Source organism: Teleopsis dalmanni, chromosome 1 (assembly GCF_002237135.1).
Source record: "Teleopsis dalmanni isolate 2A chromosome 1, ASM223713v2, whole genome shotgun sequence".
Lineage (NCBI taxonomy): Eukaryota > Metazoa > Arthropoda > Insecta > Diptera > Diopsidae > Teleopsis > Teleopsis dalmanni.
The window spans coordinates 133019185-133038431 of NC_051846.1; the positions used below are offsets into that span (position 1 = coordinate 133019185).

The following is a 19247-nucleotide window of genomic DNA, read 5'->3' on the forward strand; positions in this document are numbered from 1 at the left end:
TTTGTCAATTTCGCTGCCCTTTTATTTGAAATTCCCTCCATTACAGGCAAAAACAAAAATTATCTTCCAGTAAACAAGGCCCCGTAAATTTGTCAAAACAAATATCTTATTGTTGTACGCATTGCAATCAAATTCAATAAAAATAACTGCATCATATAAAAAATGCGTGTACGATATTTTCTTAAATTTGTTTATGCAGACAAACAAGTGAAATAGTTACAACAAATTTAACTAACTTTTATTAGCTGCAAAAAATTAATCAAAACATATTTTACTTTACTGGGTCATTCGTTTATACAAAATGTTTGTCTCTAATATGAAATTTACAGGGTCATTTGTTTATAATAAAAATGGATGTTACTGTAGGAAAATTTTATTGAATTTAGAAACATGATTTTTACTAAGTGGATTTAAAACTCATATTTGACTATTCATTTGATTTGTGGGGTTAAATTTTAGAATAAAATTTGGGTTTTATTAATGGTTAAAATTATACTTAAATGGTAAGAAATTTTAAAATATTATTACATTAAGAATAAATCTACAATTTACTAATACTAATACATAAATACTAATTTACTAATACAATACTATAAATTTTGGTATTTAATTTTGTATGCATATAATACATTTTCTTATTACAACCTAAATTACAACTAAAATGTCGATACATACTAAAAATATCAAAATTAAATTTAGATTGCCATATTTAAGGTGCATTCTTTTGATATGAATGCCCCAATAGAACAACTTGTGGATATTTAAGAATAATTTGGTATCACTGCCTAAATCAGTATATATATGACAAGTAAAAAATTTTTAAACAGATTTGTGGTTGATAAATATCTACATGTAAATACAACAATACCTGCAGATAACTTTATAAAAAAGTTTTTTTATATAAATATATATAAAATGAATGATTCAGAAAAGTTGTTGGCTAGCATTTTATATTGCATATATTTAAATTAATATAAAAGTGTACATTTTTTAGGCCTCATCCATGATAACAGAAAAAAATAGTAAAACATTGCCTTCTGACGGGCAATACGAGATCGTGAATAAATTCGTATCAATATTGTCAATTTTGTATTTTTACTACTTCTTAGTAGTTTTTGGTTGTGCCTAAATTTAAAAAGAAATGTAGATATGCTCACTTTCACTTTGTCACCAAAAATAACCAGTTAGAAAAATCTTATAGAGGTTGTAATAATGTTAATTTATTATTATTTTTTCTTATAATAATTGTTAACAGTAATTACAAAATTATACGCCTTTCCTTAAAATCGGAAAGTGTATAAATAAATTATTAGCGGTTTATAAAATAGGCTATGTTACTTCCCAAAAGGTGCAAATTTTGAAATTTATTACTAAACAACACTGTTTTGCCTTAGTGCCTAAGCATAATTACTTCGATTCTCATGCCGGATTTTGAACTGCCATATAGTTTTTTTACTTTCATTCTGAACACCATTGAATATTTGTGAGAAGAATTGGAGAGAAGTCCAAAGAAGCCCATTATAATAACAAGTGCAGAACTAAAAGTGGCTGATGAAGAGCACAACTTAAAAATATTCGAACTTATATGTTGCCTCTTTTAGTGGACTGTAAATTAGAGTATTTTTAAGTTATACTCTCCAATGCCATGCATTCAATTGGGTCAGATCAAGTGAAAAAGTGTAATTTGACGTTTTTAACGGTCGTAACAGTCAAAAGTGGATTTGTCATTTGTAGAATTGTAGAAAATCTGGACCAAGTTCAAGTAGGATCCTGTCAGCAGGCGCAATAAACAATATTTTAAAAAAAGCTTACAGATACTGATGTGCTTTAGTCAGATTTTGAAACCAATCATTAAAATATTTTGAATTTGTCACCAGACCCGGAATTACTTGAAACGAGGTTATTTCCAACAATTGAAAATTATGTATGAAGATATACTTCGTACTTTCTTAGCCAGTCTAGGAGAACTGCAAGATCCGAAATGAAGGCTTACAGGCCATGAAACAACTATAAGGATGACACGAAGTTTGTGAAGAAAACAAATTAAACCTAAATATCTTGAATTCTTTTTTAATAGCATTAAGTGCGCGCAAGAGGTCAAATCAAAATGTAGCAATTTGATGAACGCCTATTTTATGCGCAGTCAATTATACGAATTCCTAACACTTGAAGAAATTTTTGAAATTACATAAAAATGCTCAGCAAAAATCGCTCCAGAGTTGGAAGTATTAGCGAACCCATTATGCCGTTTAGACTTTGTTCGAGATTTCACGAACTTCATGATCATCATACATAGATACTTCACAATCATAAATGTAAGGAATATGTTGAATCATCAATAGTGGCATTGCTGAAGAGAATGGAATAATGGGACAAAAGCCACACAAAAACTAGTTTCTTCGACCCCAAAGCAAATAGCTGTTATTAAACAGAAAAGCTTTTAATTTTAATCAACATGAAATTGTACTTATTTTAACACACTTAAAAAAACAGAAAAATGTTTTATTACGTTTTGGTTCGTAAATTATATTAACATTTCTGTAAATAATTTGTATTGCTATATTAAAAAAGAAGATTACCCATATTTATAGAACGAGTAACATCACAGTAAGTGGCATGTTATGCCTAATGCCTCTCGACAATAACCGCACACAGTTTAATTGTTTTTAAATAACTAACTTTATTTTATTTTTCTTTTTGTTAGTGTATTTATATAATTACTTTATCATTAAACTAAGGGTTGAAATTTACATGGTTATTTTAGATAGATAGTATACTTATACTATGTTCAGACAGCCAAGTTTCCTAAATTTCGTAAACATGAAACTGAATTAATTTCGAAAGTGTTCATACTGCCCTAAAATAAGAAAATCATATCTTTTTTGTTTACTAAGGGCCATGTTATGAAGACTGTCTCGGGCACGGCAGATTAAGCTATGCCGTGATTAAGGGCTATGCCGAAAATGCATGTTATGCAGAGTGTCACATCAGTATTGCCAATTTCGCATTTTTACAATGTTTTAATACTTTTTGGTTGTGCCTGAATTTAAAAGGAAATTTAAATATGCTCACTTTCAATTTGCCACCTAAAATAACCAGCAAGAAAAAACTCAGAAACTGTAATAATGTTAATTTATTATTACATTATCTTACAATAATAGTTAACAGTACTTAACAGTAGTTCGCCTTTCTTTAAAACTGGAAAGTGTAATAATTATATTATTATCGATTTATAAAAAAAGGCTGTGTTGCTTACTGCCATTTTTTCTCCAAAACGTGCTAGAATTGTAGTAATTGACTCCTAATAGGCGCAAATTTTGAAATTTATTACTAAACAACACTGTTTTACCTTAGTGTCGGGGCATAAATACGTCGGCTCTCATGCTGGAGATAAGATGGCCCTAATCGAATGTTAAAAATTACATGCTTTATACACCATTTGTCTCTGGGTCATTTTAAAAGTTGATTAGTATGACTTCAAATGATAGCAACAGTAGTTTTATTAGCTTTAGTGAATTTCAGGTATGTGAATTATTATTTTTCACTCTATTTTGAATTTATAACAGTCACAGTTTTTTCTCTATATTCAAAATAAAAATTTGCACTACTTTCAAACTATTTTCCCGGTTTTATTAAAGTCAATTATCACTGAAATTTATTTAAAAAAAAAATCTCATTGGAAATAATAAGCAACATCAAAATGTCCAGTATAAGTAAGACGCAATACTTTGGTTATACTTTAATACTTAAAAGTATAAACCAATACTTTGGTTTATTGCTTAAAAAAGCCAATGACAAAGTCATTGTCTTTACTCCCAGAATCAAAACCTTAATCACAATTGTCCAGGAAGGCCAACATCAACCTTGGCTACCATATGATTCCACTCAATAACTTCTAAAATTTCTTATAATTCTAACATATAAATCCTTATAAATTATAACATATAAATATAATAAAGTTACAAAAGCATTATTTTCTGTTAAATATATGTATAAAGTAAAGGTTTTATAATAAAAGTTCTTAAATTCTAAAACATAATTTCAAAAAGTATTATTGCAAATGTATACAAAAAAATTTTTTTTGTTTTTTGTATTTACCATTCATAATTATATTTATTTCTAGTTTTATTTCTTTCAACTGTAACTTCGCCATCCCATTTTTTATTATACAATATTGTTCGTCAAAGGTTTTGGTGATTTTTTCCTTACATTAAAACATTTATTAAATATATTTATGTATTCATTTTACAATTACTACTATCATAAGTAATGTTACAAAAAGAGATATATAGTTCGTACCAATATGAATTGATATTTCTTTTGATAGAATTAAGTGATTTTAACAAGTAACTCTTTTGACTATTTATTTTGATATTTAAATTATCAATGTTCTTAATATTACTTGATTTTAGTTTAATTAACAATTAAGTTTCTTCAATTTCATTAATTTTTACATTTAAAAACAATCATCAGAATAACCATAATATAAGTCATTGAACATAGTTTCGTTTGTAATTTTATAATGTATAGCTTCAAACGTGCAATTAATACCAACTTACAGTATACCAACTCCATTCTAATATCTTTTATTTTATTATGTTTTCATTCGTACTTTATTTTCATTGATTACGGCATACAAATATTTGGTACAGTTTATTTTCAATTTGACAATGTTTACTATTTCTTGTCATATAATAGATTCAGTTACTAATTCATTAACTTGCAGATAACTATTATCAAATATTTTCAAATTTATCTAAATTACCGAACAAAAATTTGCAAAAATTGGGCAAACTTTAAACCCTTATAATATTTTCACTACTTATTGAAACATCACCTTTTTCTTTCTTTTTTAAAGTTTAGAGTATTATTGTTAATTGTATACAAAAAAAATTTAATATTAAATGTTAATAAAATTTAATAACTGAAAATGCACAAAAAATTAGCCCTTTTTATGGTCTTTTTCACTTCTATCTGCGATACTCCAAAAATGTGTCCGAGTTTTCATAAAAGCTTTCCTGCTAATAGCCAAATAACTAGTAAAGCTTAACAGAAACAAAAAAACATCTTAACAGGAATAAGTAAAGTTAAGTAAAGTTTATTTCTTTTTAATACCCTTTACATAAAAAAGTATTTAATTAAACATTAGAATTATCATACCGTATTTTAGTATTATGATTGCTCATCTTTAAATTCGAATAATCTCCTTTATCTTCATCTTCATTATTTTATGAGCAGTTTATGATAATTTTTTCACTTACATCTATGTTTATTAACTTCAAAAAAAAAAAATAATTAACGAAGAAAGACAGTACCAATTGTTACAGTATTACTTATTAAATTAAATTGAAATATGTTTAGAATCTCCTGATAGACAAAAACCCAAAAATGAATATATATGCAAAGACTTGAGAGTCGACAGTGTGCAAAAGTATATTAAAAATAGTGCTAAAATTTTTTGAATGCCCACTCTAATTCAGAATTGCACTCTCTTAAATCAAATGCAATATATTCCATCAGGAAGATATGCTGGACTTAAAAATAAACTTCTGTAAATTCACCTGAAAAACTCATAAGAATACAATAATTGAATAAAAGTGCTTTTGACACCTAACTCGCGTTTCACAAAGCAAAGCAGAAAAAGAATGTGTGTTTCTTGAATATGCATAGCCTTCAAACCATTTACAACAAAAATTATTGAGCTGTTATAATTATAATTATATTGAAAAACAAAGTTACCATAAATAACTAGATGCTTTCATGTAAAACTCTTGTGAAAATTGAATCAGTTAATAAATATTTACTTATTTGTCGCTGCATATATTTGTAATATACAAACACATAAGAACAAAAAAGTGTCATATACGTTTGCTAGGATATGAGTATGTTTAAAAGCGCAAACAAGGTAAATTCTATATAGTATGTCCTCATTGCATAGCGCTTGATTGATCTTAAATTAAGTTTTCATTTTTATTTTTATAAATTGTAACAACCTTTTTCCGGCCCTATCTACAGCTGGGGTATACTCAGCGAGTATACCAGGGTTCGTTATAAGAAATTTATAGATGTAAAATAATAGAGATACTTCTGTTTAAAGCAACGTTTATTATTTAACCAAAAAAATATAAATTAAGTTGTGGAAAGTAATAGACAGCGATGTTGAAAATGTTGTCAATGATGTGGAATGTTGTTAATGTTGTAACGATGTTGTAAACGGTGTAGAATGTTGTATGATGTTGATGTCAGTGGTGCGCAAGTTGCTATCATTAGAATCGTTGAAATCTGTAACAGGAGAAATTCCAAATAGCTAAACCTAAAGAAACTCTAATAAAATATAAATCAATACCTTTGTCAGCAAAAACCAGACAAGGGTCCCTTCCTGCTATTACGCCTGGCCACGTCCGTCAGCAATTGCCAAACGCTCGTTGTCCCACACGTCTTCTGACAGTGTTTGTGACTCGTCGTCCATTCCTCTATCAGCTATGGCCAAATGGAAAACTGGATGACTAGTTAAACTACCCAACGCCAGCATAAGCCAAGCAGCAGGTAACTCAACTGGTTAAACTACCCAACGCCAGCATAAGCCAAGCAGAAGGTAATTTAACCACCATCACTTCGCCCAAACCAGTCCATCCATTCACATGGTGATCGTCAGCAATGGCCAAACGAATCAACATGTGCCTGGACAAACTAGTCCGAGCTCCCACTATCATCCCTAACAAAATAGTTCTTACCTGTAACAGGAGAAATTCCAAATAGAACGATTTGTCAATTTCGCTGCCCTTTTATTTGAAATTCCCTCCATTACAGGCAAAAACAAAAATTATCTTCCAGTAAACAAGGCCCCGTAAATTTGTCAAAACAAATATCTTATTGTTGTACGCATTGCAATCAAATTCAATAAAAATAACTGCATCATATAAAAAATGCGTGTACGATATTTTCTTAAATTTGTTTATGCAGACAAACAAGTGAAATAGTTACAACAAATTTAACTAACTTTTATTAGCTGCAAAAAATTAATCAAAACATATTTTACTTTACTGGGTCATTCGTTTATACAAAATGTTTGTCTCTAATATGAAATTTACAGGGTCATTTGTTTATAATAAAAATGGATGTTACTGTAGGAAAATTTTATTGAATTTAGAAACATGATTTTTACTAAGTGGATTTAAAACTCATATTTGACTATTCATTTGATTTGTGGGGTTAAATTTTAGAATAAAATTTGGGTTTTATTAATGGTTAAAATTATACTTAAATGGTAAGAAATTTTAAAATATTATTACATTAAGAATAAATCTACAATTTACTAATACTAATACATAAATACTAATTTACTAATACAATACTATAAATTTTGGTATTTAATTTTGTATGCATATAATACATTTTCTTATTACAACCTAAATTACAACTAAAATGTCGATACATACTAAAAATATCAAAATTAAATTTAGATTGCCATATTTAAGGTGCATTCTTTTGATATGAATGCCCCAATAGAACAACTTGTGGATATTTAAGAATAATTTGGTATCACTGCCTAAATCAGTATATATATGACAAGTAAAAAATTTTTAAACAGATTTGTGGTTGATAAATATCTACATGTAAATACAACAATACCTGCAGATAACTTTATAAAAAAGTTTTTTTATATAAATATATATAAAATGAATGATTCAGAAAAGTTGTTGGCTAGCATTTTATATTGCATATATTTAAATTAATATAAAAGTGTACATTTTTTAGGCCTCATCCATGATAACAGAAAAAAATAGTAAAACATTGCCTTCTGACGGGCAATACGAGATCGTGAATAAATTCGTATCAATATTGTCAATTTTGTATTTTTACTACTTCTTAGTAGTTTTTGGTTGTGCCTAAATTTAAAAAGAAATGTAGATATGCTCACTTTCACTTTGTCACCAAAAATAACCAGTTAGAAAAATCTTATAGAGGTTGTAATAATGTTAATTTATTATTATTTTTTCTTATAATAATTGTTAACAGTAATTACAAAATTATACGCCTTTCCTTAAAATCGGAAAGTGTATAAATAAATTATTAGCGGTTTATAAAATAGGCTATGTTACTTCCCAAAAGGTGCAAATTTTGAAATTTATTACTAAACAACACTGTTTTGCCTTAGTGCCTAAGCATAATTACTTCGATTCTCATGCCGGATTTTGAACTGCCATATAGTTTTTTTACTTTCATTCTGAACACCATTGAATATTTGTGAGAAGAATTGGAGAGAAGTCCAAAGAAGCCCATTATAATAACAAGTGCAGAACTAAAAGTGGCTGATGAAGAGCACAACTTAAAAATATTCGAACTTATATGTTGCCTCTTTTAGTGGACTGTAAATTAGAGTATTTTTAAGTTATACTCTCCAATGCCTTGCATTCAAGTGGGTCAGATCAAGTGAAAAAGTGTAATTTGACGTTTTTAACGGTCGTAACAGTCAAAAGTGGATTTGTCATTTGTAGAATTGTAGAAAATCTGGACCAAGTTCAAGTAGGATCCTGTCAGCAGGCGCAATAAACAATATTTTAAAAAAAGCTTACAGATACTGATGTGCTTTAGTCAGATTTTGAAACCAATCATTAAAATATTTTGAATTTGTCACCAGACCCGGAATTACATGAAACGAGGTTATTTCCAACAATTGAAAATTATGTATGAAGATATACTTCGTACTTTCTTAGCCAGTCTAGGAGAACAGCAAGATCCGAAATGAAGGCTTACAGGCCATGAAACAACTATAAGGATGACACGAAGTTTGTGAAGAAAACAAATTAAACCTAAATATCTTGAATTCTTTTTTAATAGCATTAAGTGCGCGCAAGAGGTCAAATCAAAATGTAGCAATTTGATGAACGCCTATTTTATGCGCAGTCAATTATACGAATTCCTAACACTTGAAGAAATTTTTGAAATTACATAAAAATGCTCAGCAAAAATCGCTCCAGAGTTGGAAGTATTAGCGAACCCATTATGCCGTTTAGACTTTGTTCGAGATTTCACGAACTTCATGATCATCATACATAGATACTTCACAATCATAAATGTAAGGAATATGTTGAATCATCAATAGTGGCATTGCTGAAGAAAATGGAATAATGGGACAAAAGCCACACAAAAACTAGTTTCTTCGACCCCAAAGCAAATAGCTGTTATTAAACAGAAAAGCTTTTAATTTTTTTAAAATTGTTTTTTAATTTTTTCAAAAGGTGTGCCAATAATTTTGGGCAGTTCAATTTATATATTTTTTTGGTTTTTTAATTGTAAGAAATTAAATACAAGGCATAATATAATGAAATTAAATGAAATTAATTAAAAATTAAGCGTTTTATCAAAAAAAAATTTTTGTTATTAAAAATCGCATCATTAACGGGATAAAAACGGTGCTAAAGTTAAATATGTTTGCTCTACCAATAATTATGTTCCGCACTGCATCAAAGCCCTTTTGTGAAAATATCTTTTTGTTTAAAAATATGCAGTATTCTTTATTTTCAAGTGTGTGAATTTTGTATTAAGAAGAATTTAAAAAAAGATTTGATGTGTGATTATTGTTTAATTTAGAATGCTTCAGCTTATTTTATCCACAAAAAAAAAATTTCGTGTGGTGTCAAAGTCAATATTTGGTATGATACCCCTTCGATTTTATCACCGCGTCAAGTCTCTTCGGCATCGTACCTCAAGCTTTTAGGTTGTTTTTGGAGCAATTTTCATCCACTCTTGTAATATAGCTTTTTTAAGTCTTTGTTGGAAATATGGTAGTATATGGCCGAACGTTTTGTTCCAATATTGAACATAAATTTTCAATGACATTCATGTCTGGGCAGTTCCTAAGCAACCAAGATGGCGGGTTTATGTTTTAGGTCATTGTCGATAAAAGCAAAATGTTTCAAGGTTTCCAAGTTTCACGGCATTCTGGAGTAAATTTTTTTTCAAAACGTTGAGGCACATTGTTTTGTCCTTGTTACTATCAATAAACTCCAAACTCTCTACTCCGGCGGCTCACATACAGGCCCAAATCATAGCACTTACTCCGCCATGCTTTACTGTTTTAAATTTTCTTTTTTGAAAAGAAGTCTAAATTTAGGTGGGCATAAGCACGTCGACTTCTGTGATTTTTTTTGCTTATGAAGTGCTTTTTTTCTAGCTACTCGACCATTTAATTGTTTCCGCGCTGTGTGGTTTTCTTAGTTCTATCCGTACCTTCATGACTGTATCAGGAGCACTTAATTTTGGATTTCGACAATAATGGATAATTTTCTAAATTGAACAGTAAAAATCATGTTACGATTTTCTAACGATGGTTATTGACGAACGAGAAATGATTTTTAATATTTTGTGCAGAAAACATTACGTTCCGCTTTATGATTTACCGTACTGTTTCATGAAAAATACAAATATTCTATTCTTCTTTGAATCATGCGTTTAATTTAAATTTAGGCCCACCTCCGTTGTTTGGCTCAAATTTGCCTCCATTTTCAACCCGCTTTAAAACATAAACTGTTTTCCGTTTAACAGAAAACATTTCTGATAGCTTCTGCACACTTTTCCTAAATGGCTATTATAATCTTTTTCCTGGCATTTTCAAATTGCAATATTTTAAATTATAAAGTGAATAGATTAAAAAAATAATCATTAACTGAGTGGCAAAATTTAAAATGAAGATCAATGAAGATATTGTCATATTTTGTGCTCTTTTTTTAATAAATTTGTAAATATTTTTTTATGTTTACATTCTTAATTTTTTAATTAATAAATATTTCAAATAAAAAACATATACTAAAACAAAAAGTTGTGTTTTCTTAAATAAGAAATTGAAAAAATTAATTTTTTTTTAATGTGTGAACTCATACTTGACAAACTGTATTTATCGTTGCACCTCCAAAATCATACCAAAAATTCATTACATTTGGTTGCTAATCAGGGTTTGAATTGCTGTTGCTTATTAAATTGCTTGCATAATTGCTAATGCATTGCATAAGAAAATGAAATAAGAATATGCATTAGCAACAGCAAAAAACTCAAACTGGTTTCATTTTGATTGCTTACTAATAGTCGATTTTCTATGGGACTAAGTTCTGATGTAAGTTTGAAGATGCCTGGGAGCATGGTTCAGCAGCCAAATCCCTACAATCACTGCTGTATGCTTAAAACCATTGCCTTGCTGAAACAAAAAGGTTGCCTCAAGCTCTAATATTCGTCATTTTCTTTCAAATTTGTTTTTAGAATATTTAGATACTCATATTTATCCATTTTATCTTGTATAAATTAAAGAGTGGCAGCACCAATACTTGCTATACACCCCCAAACCACTAAGCCTCCACCACCATGTTTTACCATGGACATTAAGTTTTGTTTATCATAGGCTGTACATGTTTTTTCCACACAAGTTTGTTGTCTTTGATACTAAGGACGTGTGCGAGTTAGACTAAGTTGTTGCTAAACCAAATGGGAAATTTTTTGGGATTTTTTGCACTGCACACATTTTGCCATTCATCAACACGTATCGACACATCACTACATTGTCGACACAACTTAGAATTTCCCTCATTTAGAACGCAACTTAGCCTAACTCGCACACGACCTAAATATGCAAAATTAACTCTCATCGAAGAACATAACTCATAGCTATAATTACATACATACATATGTACATGCTTTCTTGCAAAGCTTAATCATTTTATTCTATTTTATTTGGATATGTATGGCTTTTTTTTTGCAACCCGGGTATTTTAAATGATTTTCTTCAAAATTTTCCGCACAATATCAGGACTAATTTTTTTTTTGAAGAAATATTGCGGCAATATGTTCAGCCAGTTTGGAAGCTGTTACTCTTGGATTTACTTTCACCAAGTTGATGATGCTGCTTCGAGGTTCAGAAACATAATTACCGGTCTCCTTGAAGTTATTTATAACTTTTTGCATAGATGAATATTGACGACCAATATCTTAAGCAATTTTTCGTTGGCTGACGTCATCTTTTCAAAATTTAACAGTTATATGTCGCTCACTAAAACTAATTTCAAGTCTTTTATTTTGCATTGTAAAAATTTACTGTTCATATAAAAAACTATTTTTAAATGATTAATTCTTAGACTTTTTGGAAGTCAATTATTGATTAAATATCATTTAATTACATACCATAATTGTGTTTGCAAACGAATTTAAATTAACTGTAAATCTAAATATTAAGAAGTCAACGCAGACTTTTTCTGCTTCAAAAACTGTTGCTTTTGCATACAACTGTGATTATTTTTTTTTAAAGAGTAACTGTTAATTTTTTATGTTTGAGCTTTGTTGTTGTTTCTTTAATTAAAATAAATTAAAAAACAAAAATTGATTTGAGTAAAAATTAAAAAAGTTGTACGAAATTTAGGAAAAATTTTGTGGTTGAACGCAGACTTTTTCTACTATGTGTAGGTATATTACAGGGAAAAATCAAACAACCTACAAAACTAAGTATACATATTACTACTCATTTATGTTATTATAATTATAAAATTGTATTTAGATGTAAAACTAATTCCTAAAACTAAAATGTAGGCATAATCTAATTACAGATAAAATTAATTATATTCATATGCATACAAATTGTGTGCACATACATTGCTTACAATTTTTCATAACTTTATTCAATGCACAAAACTAACGAAGAAGTAATGAGTACACATTTCCTTAAAACAAAAACAAAAAGAAGAAATCCATACACATTCGCTTATAGCAAAACACAAGCAGCTAACACATAAGCAAGAACGTTGCTTACCCAGCGGGGCTTTCAGCGCTGAGGGAATCGATTCCCTCAGCGCTGAATGGTAATGCCTATCGCTGATTATTCAAAAGAAACTCCTAATTACTTTAACACGTGCATGTTATTGCGGGCAAGCGCTGAATCGTTCGATTACCTTTTCAAATTTTTAATGCAACATTTCAGCGCTGACATGCTCGCTTACTTTTTCGAATTTGTAATGCAACATATCAGCGCTGACATGTTAGCTTACCTTTTCGAATTTGTAATGCAACATATCAGCGCTGACATGTTCGCTTACCTTTTAAATTTTACCTATGCTATTGATTTTTAAATAAAATATTATAAATTTTTTTGGATAAATTATATTTTATATTATGTTTTATAAAATTATAATATTAATATTTACATTAAAAAATATAACATACTTATATATATGAATATTTTTCTGTGAAATTGTTACTAGAACCTTGAAGAGATTTCCAGACTCGACTCGATCACTTGTTCCGGCTTACCATCTGTACTTAAAGCATCTGTAAATACAAAAGTATGTTATTGTATACGCTAAAGTTAATTATGTACAATATACCATACCAAAAAGTGCTGCTGTCACATTCTCTAACGCTCTTAAGGACTTCTTGCCTTGGGTACCATTCTCCAAAATTCCACGAAATCTTTCGCGTAATTGGTTGTTTTTTAATAACGCGTCTCATTGATGCAGTCTATAAATAACGTAATAGATGAAAAGAAATGTATGAATTAGTAAAATTGTTACATGTGAATATATTAATAAGTTGAAATTGAAAGTAAGAAACATATATAATTTAACTTATAACTACTTCAACGGCAGTGATTTCTTCATTAAATTGAATTAAATCCTCCTCAGTTTGAATTGTAAAATTTTCCAATTGAAACAGCTGACTACATTTTACCCCTTGCTTTAGAATGACTGCATTCGCAGCACATTGGTCAATTAATCGTTCTTGACGCAGTAGCATCTACATAATACAAAACAAAAATTTCAATTATCACTTTAAATATATTTACTTAATTTTGCATATACTTACATTGAGTTTATGATAAATTCACAAATTATATTTTATTTATATTTTAAAAATTAAAAATTGTTTACTGCACGCACTTCACTAAAATCAAAAGCAGACTAAATGTATACAATGTAGGCAAAACAAGAAATTCTTAATACTCATATGCTTTTCTTCATTCTTTTATAATTTCAACCCCGAAATTGCTTATGTCGAACACAAATGTCGAAAACAAAGAAAAATAAAAACGAAGAGCTATTACCTCCTCGCTTACTTTTTCAGCGCTGGCATAATGGTGCCGCTGGGTATATTCCAAACACATAATAGTCAAAAATGTAAAATCGACTATTAGCAAACAATCAAAATAAAACCAGTTTGCGTTTTTTGCTGTTGCTAATGCATATCCTTATTTCATTTTCATATGCAATGCATTAGCAATTAGTCGTTTGACAAAAATTGACTGGTCAATATTTATGCATTAGTCAAAATTTGGCTTTTGCTAATTCTCAGCAAGCAATTCAAACCCTGTTGCAAATATTTTAGAAATATTACGTAAAAAAATGATAATTTGGATGAAATAAGCTGTGAACTATAATTCTGTTATGTGATCGAGTTTTTCCCCATTGAGCGAAACATGTACTTTGTTTCATTTATTATGTTTAATAAGCGTGCCTTTCTTTACTAACGTGTTTTCTTATTCATTTTTAAGATACAGTGTTGAAGAAATTTAAAACAGGATTGGATGAAATAACCTGAGAGCTATTGCATTCATTATAACATCAAAACTTTTGAACTTTAATACGCACGATTTTATTTTTTATCAAAATGTTTAACTAGTAATATTATTACATGTGTTTTATAATTATTCCATTCAAATAGTAATATGTATATATGTATATATATATAATATACATATGTATGTAAATATATGCAAAACTATTTAACACTATGAAATGGTTTTCTTTAGAGACCTTGGCAGAAGTCAGAGGTAAAGCATATTAAAATTTAAGTTCCGAAAAAATTGGTTTTAATATTTTAGTGGTTTCTCTTAGATATACATATGTACATATATACAAGTTGTTGCTAATAAAATACCTCTCTGTAATATAATAGACTTTATTACTATTTTAGAGAAAACCATTTAACAATACAGTTATATCCAATATATTATTTTTACTCGGTGTACTTATGTGCTTGTATGTATAAATGTTACACATTGCTACTTCAGATGCTGATGTGCATTATCTTGATGATATACTCTCCATGATGTAATTTTTAATAGAAATTAAAAAAATAACAAACCAGTCTGCGGTTATATTTTAATATTCGCATAATACAATCTGCAACACCAGCTTCAAATAACCACAAAAGAAAAATAACAATGCTTTCACACGAATGTAACTAATAAACTGAGTCGGAACTAACTACTTTATATGTGCTCGAGCCTATGTATAAATGTATGCATAAATTCGTTTACGCACCATTGTTTTATTTGCTAGTGGCTATAAGCTCTAAGTAGCAACGCTAACCTCCAGGTGTTATAAACATGCTTGGTCAGTTCATCTAACGTGTTGCAATCGTATTTGAATGCAATAATTGCTGCAGCTTACAAACAAACGTCGATTTCAGGTTTCAATTCCTATTATTTTAAGCCTTTATTCAAAGCTCTTTTACATTTTAGATAGTTATTTTCTTTACATAATTCATTTTTGTTGTACTTTTTTTGGCAGTTATGTTGTGATGAATTATTAGTATATTTTTTGCTTCGTCATAAGACTTGATAACTGTCCAATAATGAGCAAAAGACTGTATGAAAATGAAAGCAACCGGCTAACATTAATCAAATATGTATTGAAAATTTGAAATTAAGTTGTCAATCTAATAAATATTAGAAAAGTAAATCAAATTATCAACATTTTCTTTAAAACTTCATGTACTAAGCAATATATAATTCAAGGAAATACATATATCTTTCGATTGAAATACGTATTTTTCTATATCCATAGTGTTACAACGGATCATTATTGTGCTCAAGTGGCCTTTAATATATATACCTATGTACCTATGTATATTATAAGGTCTCCACTCCAACCTAAAGTAACTATGTAATATGAATTATAAAAGTTTGATAATACCTTTTGTTCTTACGCTCTGCGTTTTTAAAAATTTTTTCATAAAAATAAAAAATGACATAATTACGGATCACTTAAAGATAGTTTCAAATATTTTCAATAATTGAATATTTAAATATCTAATGTTATGCCACAATAACTAATGCCAAAAAAATAATATTTTGCTGCAGCAAGCATATATGTATGTATGTATATTAGGGTGTCATTAATTTTCGAAAATCGGAAAATTGCCCGCGGCACTCCCAATTCGGTTCATTTTACTAAAATAATAATCTGTGTAAAATTTTAGTTCAATTGGATAAGTGGAAATGGTGCCACAAGAGCCCCAAAAATTGAAAAATTACGATTTTTTCCGTAACATTCATCTTTGATTGCTTATATCTGCGACATATTTAATTCTACATAAAAAGTTATGTACATAAAAAGTTCCTATAAGTTATAGATCTATTAAAAATAAACAATTCACTCATACAAAGTTTTTCTGTATTTCTAATAGTTATTGAATAAATGAAATAATTAGCTGAAATTACCCGATTGAATTTAGTAAGTTCTATGAATGCATTTGCCCACATGACTGTATGTTGTTTACTAAATATCCTACAAAGTATGTCCAACATTTGGATAGTTATATACATAAATGAGATTCTGTGGTATTCATTGGAATACGAAGTGAATTTTATAGTATTTTATCGTCGTGAATAATTCAAAGTGATTACATTAAAAAGTGTTACCGAGATGTCTTCTTTAAATTTGCGTAAATATATGGTATATACCTTGTTGGTTATCATCCTAGTAGGTTGACTGAAAGTAAATTACCATCAAATAGGGAAGTATTAAAAGTTCTTTTTTACCATGCGTGTGGTTAAGTTATTGTTAAGGGAAAGTGTTACATTAACTATACAAGATGTTATCATATTTTGGCAAAAGGCACGAAAACCAATAGGTCAAAGTTTCTGTGCATTGGGATGAAAAATTGCTGCCAGCTTTAGAAAGAAAACAAAATGTGGACCGTCGACCTATTATAATCCCATGAGGACAGGCATCTGCTATTTGTAAATCAAATTTTTGAATGAGGTTTCCAGGATTACGTGCAAGCTTTAGTTTCTCAATTATTGAAAAACATTTAGAAAGTGATCTTTTATATTCAGCTTGCAGACATCACATTTTCGAAATTATTCTCAAAAGTGTTTTCCATGCTAAGATTTGGAAGTCTGAAAGCCCAAATGTTGAACTATTTCAACGATTTATTTCAATGATTGATAATTTTACAGTCGGCTTAGAAAATGAAAAAGTCAGAAAATCGTTAAATACGGATGATGTGTTAGGAATTACAAGTTTCCTTTATAAAATTCGTAAGGATAACCAACCAAGAGATGATTACAGAGAACTTCTAAAATTCGCATTAATGTTTTTAGTAGAAAAGCCGAACTGTAGTATAAAGTTTCGATCTCCTGGGGCTATACATCATGCAAGATAGATGGCAAAAGCCATGGATACATTAAAAATATTCTTATTTAGGAAAAAGTTCAAATTGTCTACAGAAGAAGAAAATGCTCTTTGCGATATATGTATATTTATTATTAAAGTGTATGTTGAAGTGTGGTTTAATGCTTTGTCATCAGTCAAAGTTAATTCCCAAGATTTTAATCTTCTTTCTACTCTCAGTCAATATGAAAAAATTGATGAAGATAAATCTAAAGTTATTTATGTAATCATGTTTGGTATTTAAACTCCGAACTTGTTGAAACAAAGAAAAAGATGGTTACGGATTTGAATATAGAAAGTGATTACATGGACGTCAATAGAGTATACTAAAAACATTTTTAATCGTTTTAAGTTGTTTTTTTTTGTTATGTTGGTACACCCTTTCTTTACATATATTACAAATCTGAGCGCTATCTGTCATTTAGTTTGTTTACAGCAGCTATGAAAAATCGCATTTAGCGATTTTTACTATGGAAAATTCAGTTGACGAAAACAACGAGTTTGTTTGAAATTTTGTGTTTTGAACGAAATTTCATGTATTGAAGCATTGAAAATGGTGCAGAAAGCTTATGGGGACTCTTCTATGTCTCGCACACAGGCATATGAGTGGTACAAATCATTCAAAGAAGGTCGTGAAGTAATCAAAGATTTGCCTCGTTCTGGACGTCCATCAACATCAAATACCGAAGAAAACGTGGCAAAAAACAAGAAAATTGTGCTGGAAGATCTTCGTATGACTAAAAATGTGATTGCTCTTGACTTAAACATCTTAAATGGACCCGTTCACCACATTCTACATGATATATTGGACATGAGACGCGCTGCAGCTCGACTTGTACCGAAACATCTTAATTTTTTGCAAAAAGAATACTGAAAAAACGTGTGTGAAGAAATGATTTTTGAGCATGGAAACGACTCTACATCCATGAAACGCATCATAACAGGTGTTGAAACATGGGTTTATGAGTATGACGTTGAAATCAGTCAACAATCAAGCAACTGGTGCTTCGAAAACGAGCCAAAATTCAAAAAACCGCGCAAAAGTCGCTCGAAAATTAAAGTTATGCTCACTGTTTTTTTCGACTACCGCGGTGTTGTTCATTACGAATTATTGCCAGAGGGTCATACCATCAATCAAGAATATTACCTCGACGTTATGCGGTATTTACGTAAGTCCATCTGTAAGAAAAGACCAGATTTGTGGAAAGCCAACAATTGAATTCTTCACCACGACAATGCTCCATCGCACACGGCTCTTGTTGTACGCGATTTTTTGACTAAACACGGCACCACTGTCATCGTGAGTTCAGCTTATTTTTTCTTTTACACAATAATTATTAGAAATATAGAAAAACTTTGTCTGAGTAAATTGTTTCTTTTTAATAGTTCTATAACTTATAGGAAGACAGTTTTTATGTAGAATTAAATATGTCGGAGATATAAGCAATCAAAGATGAATGTTATGGAAAAAATCGTTATTTTCCAAACTTTGGAGCTCTTGGGGTATCATTTCCACTTATCCAGTTGAACTGAAGTTTTATACATATTATGTATATGTTTCAAGAAAATATTTAAATTGTATAAGAATATTTTAAGAACTACAAAAGGGAAGAAAGTGTATCGGAAATAACTGCAAATGTAATAAAATCAACACTTACGTTTTATTAGTTAAGAAATAGTTCACTTAGTCATTTTGTAATGCAAATTATTTGCATTTATTACTGCGCAGTACAAAATATTGAATATGCATACACCACATTTAAAATTTTCTTGAGTACATATATATATATGTTTAAAATAACTTTAGTTCTA

The 19247-nt window shown here is 29.2% G+C and overlaps 1 protein-coding gene across 1 annotated transcript; it reads left to right on the forward strand.

The window, feature by feature from the left end:
* The first annotated feature begins 17988 nt into the window (after positions 1-17988).
* Positions 17989-18309, forward strand: LOC119666192 (protein GVQW3-like). Its single transcript, XM_038075474.1, has one exon. The coding sequence runs from the start codon at positions 17989-17991 to the stop codon at positions 18307-18309; it is 321 nt and encodes a 106-aa protein (XP_037931402.1).
* Positions 18310-19247: the final 938 nt, after the last annotated feature.

Coding starts and splice junctions, on each gene's coding strand:
- LOC119666192 (XM_038075474.1), top strand. CDS start 17,989: ATGGTGCAGAAAGCTTATGGGGACTCTTCTATGTCTCGCACACAGGCA.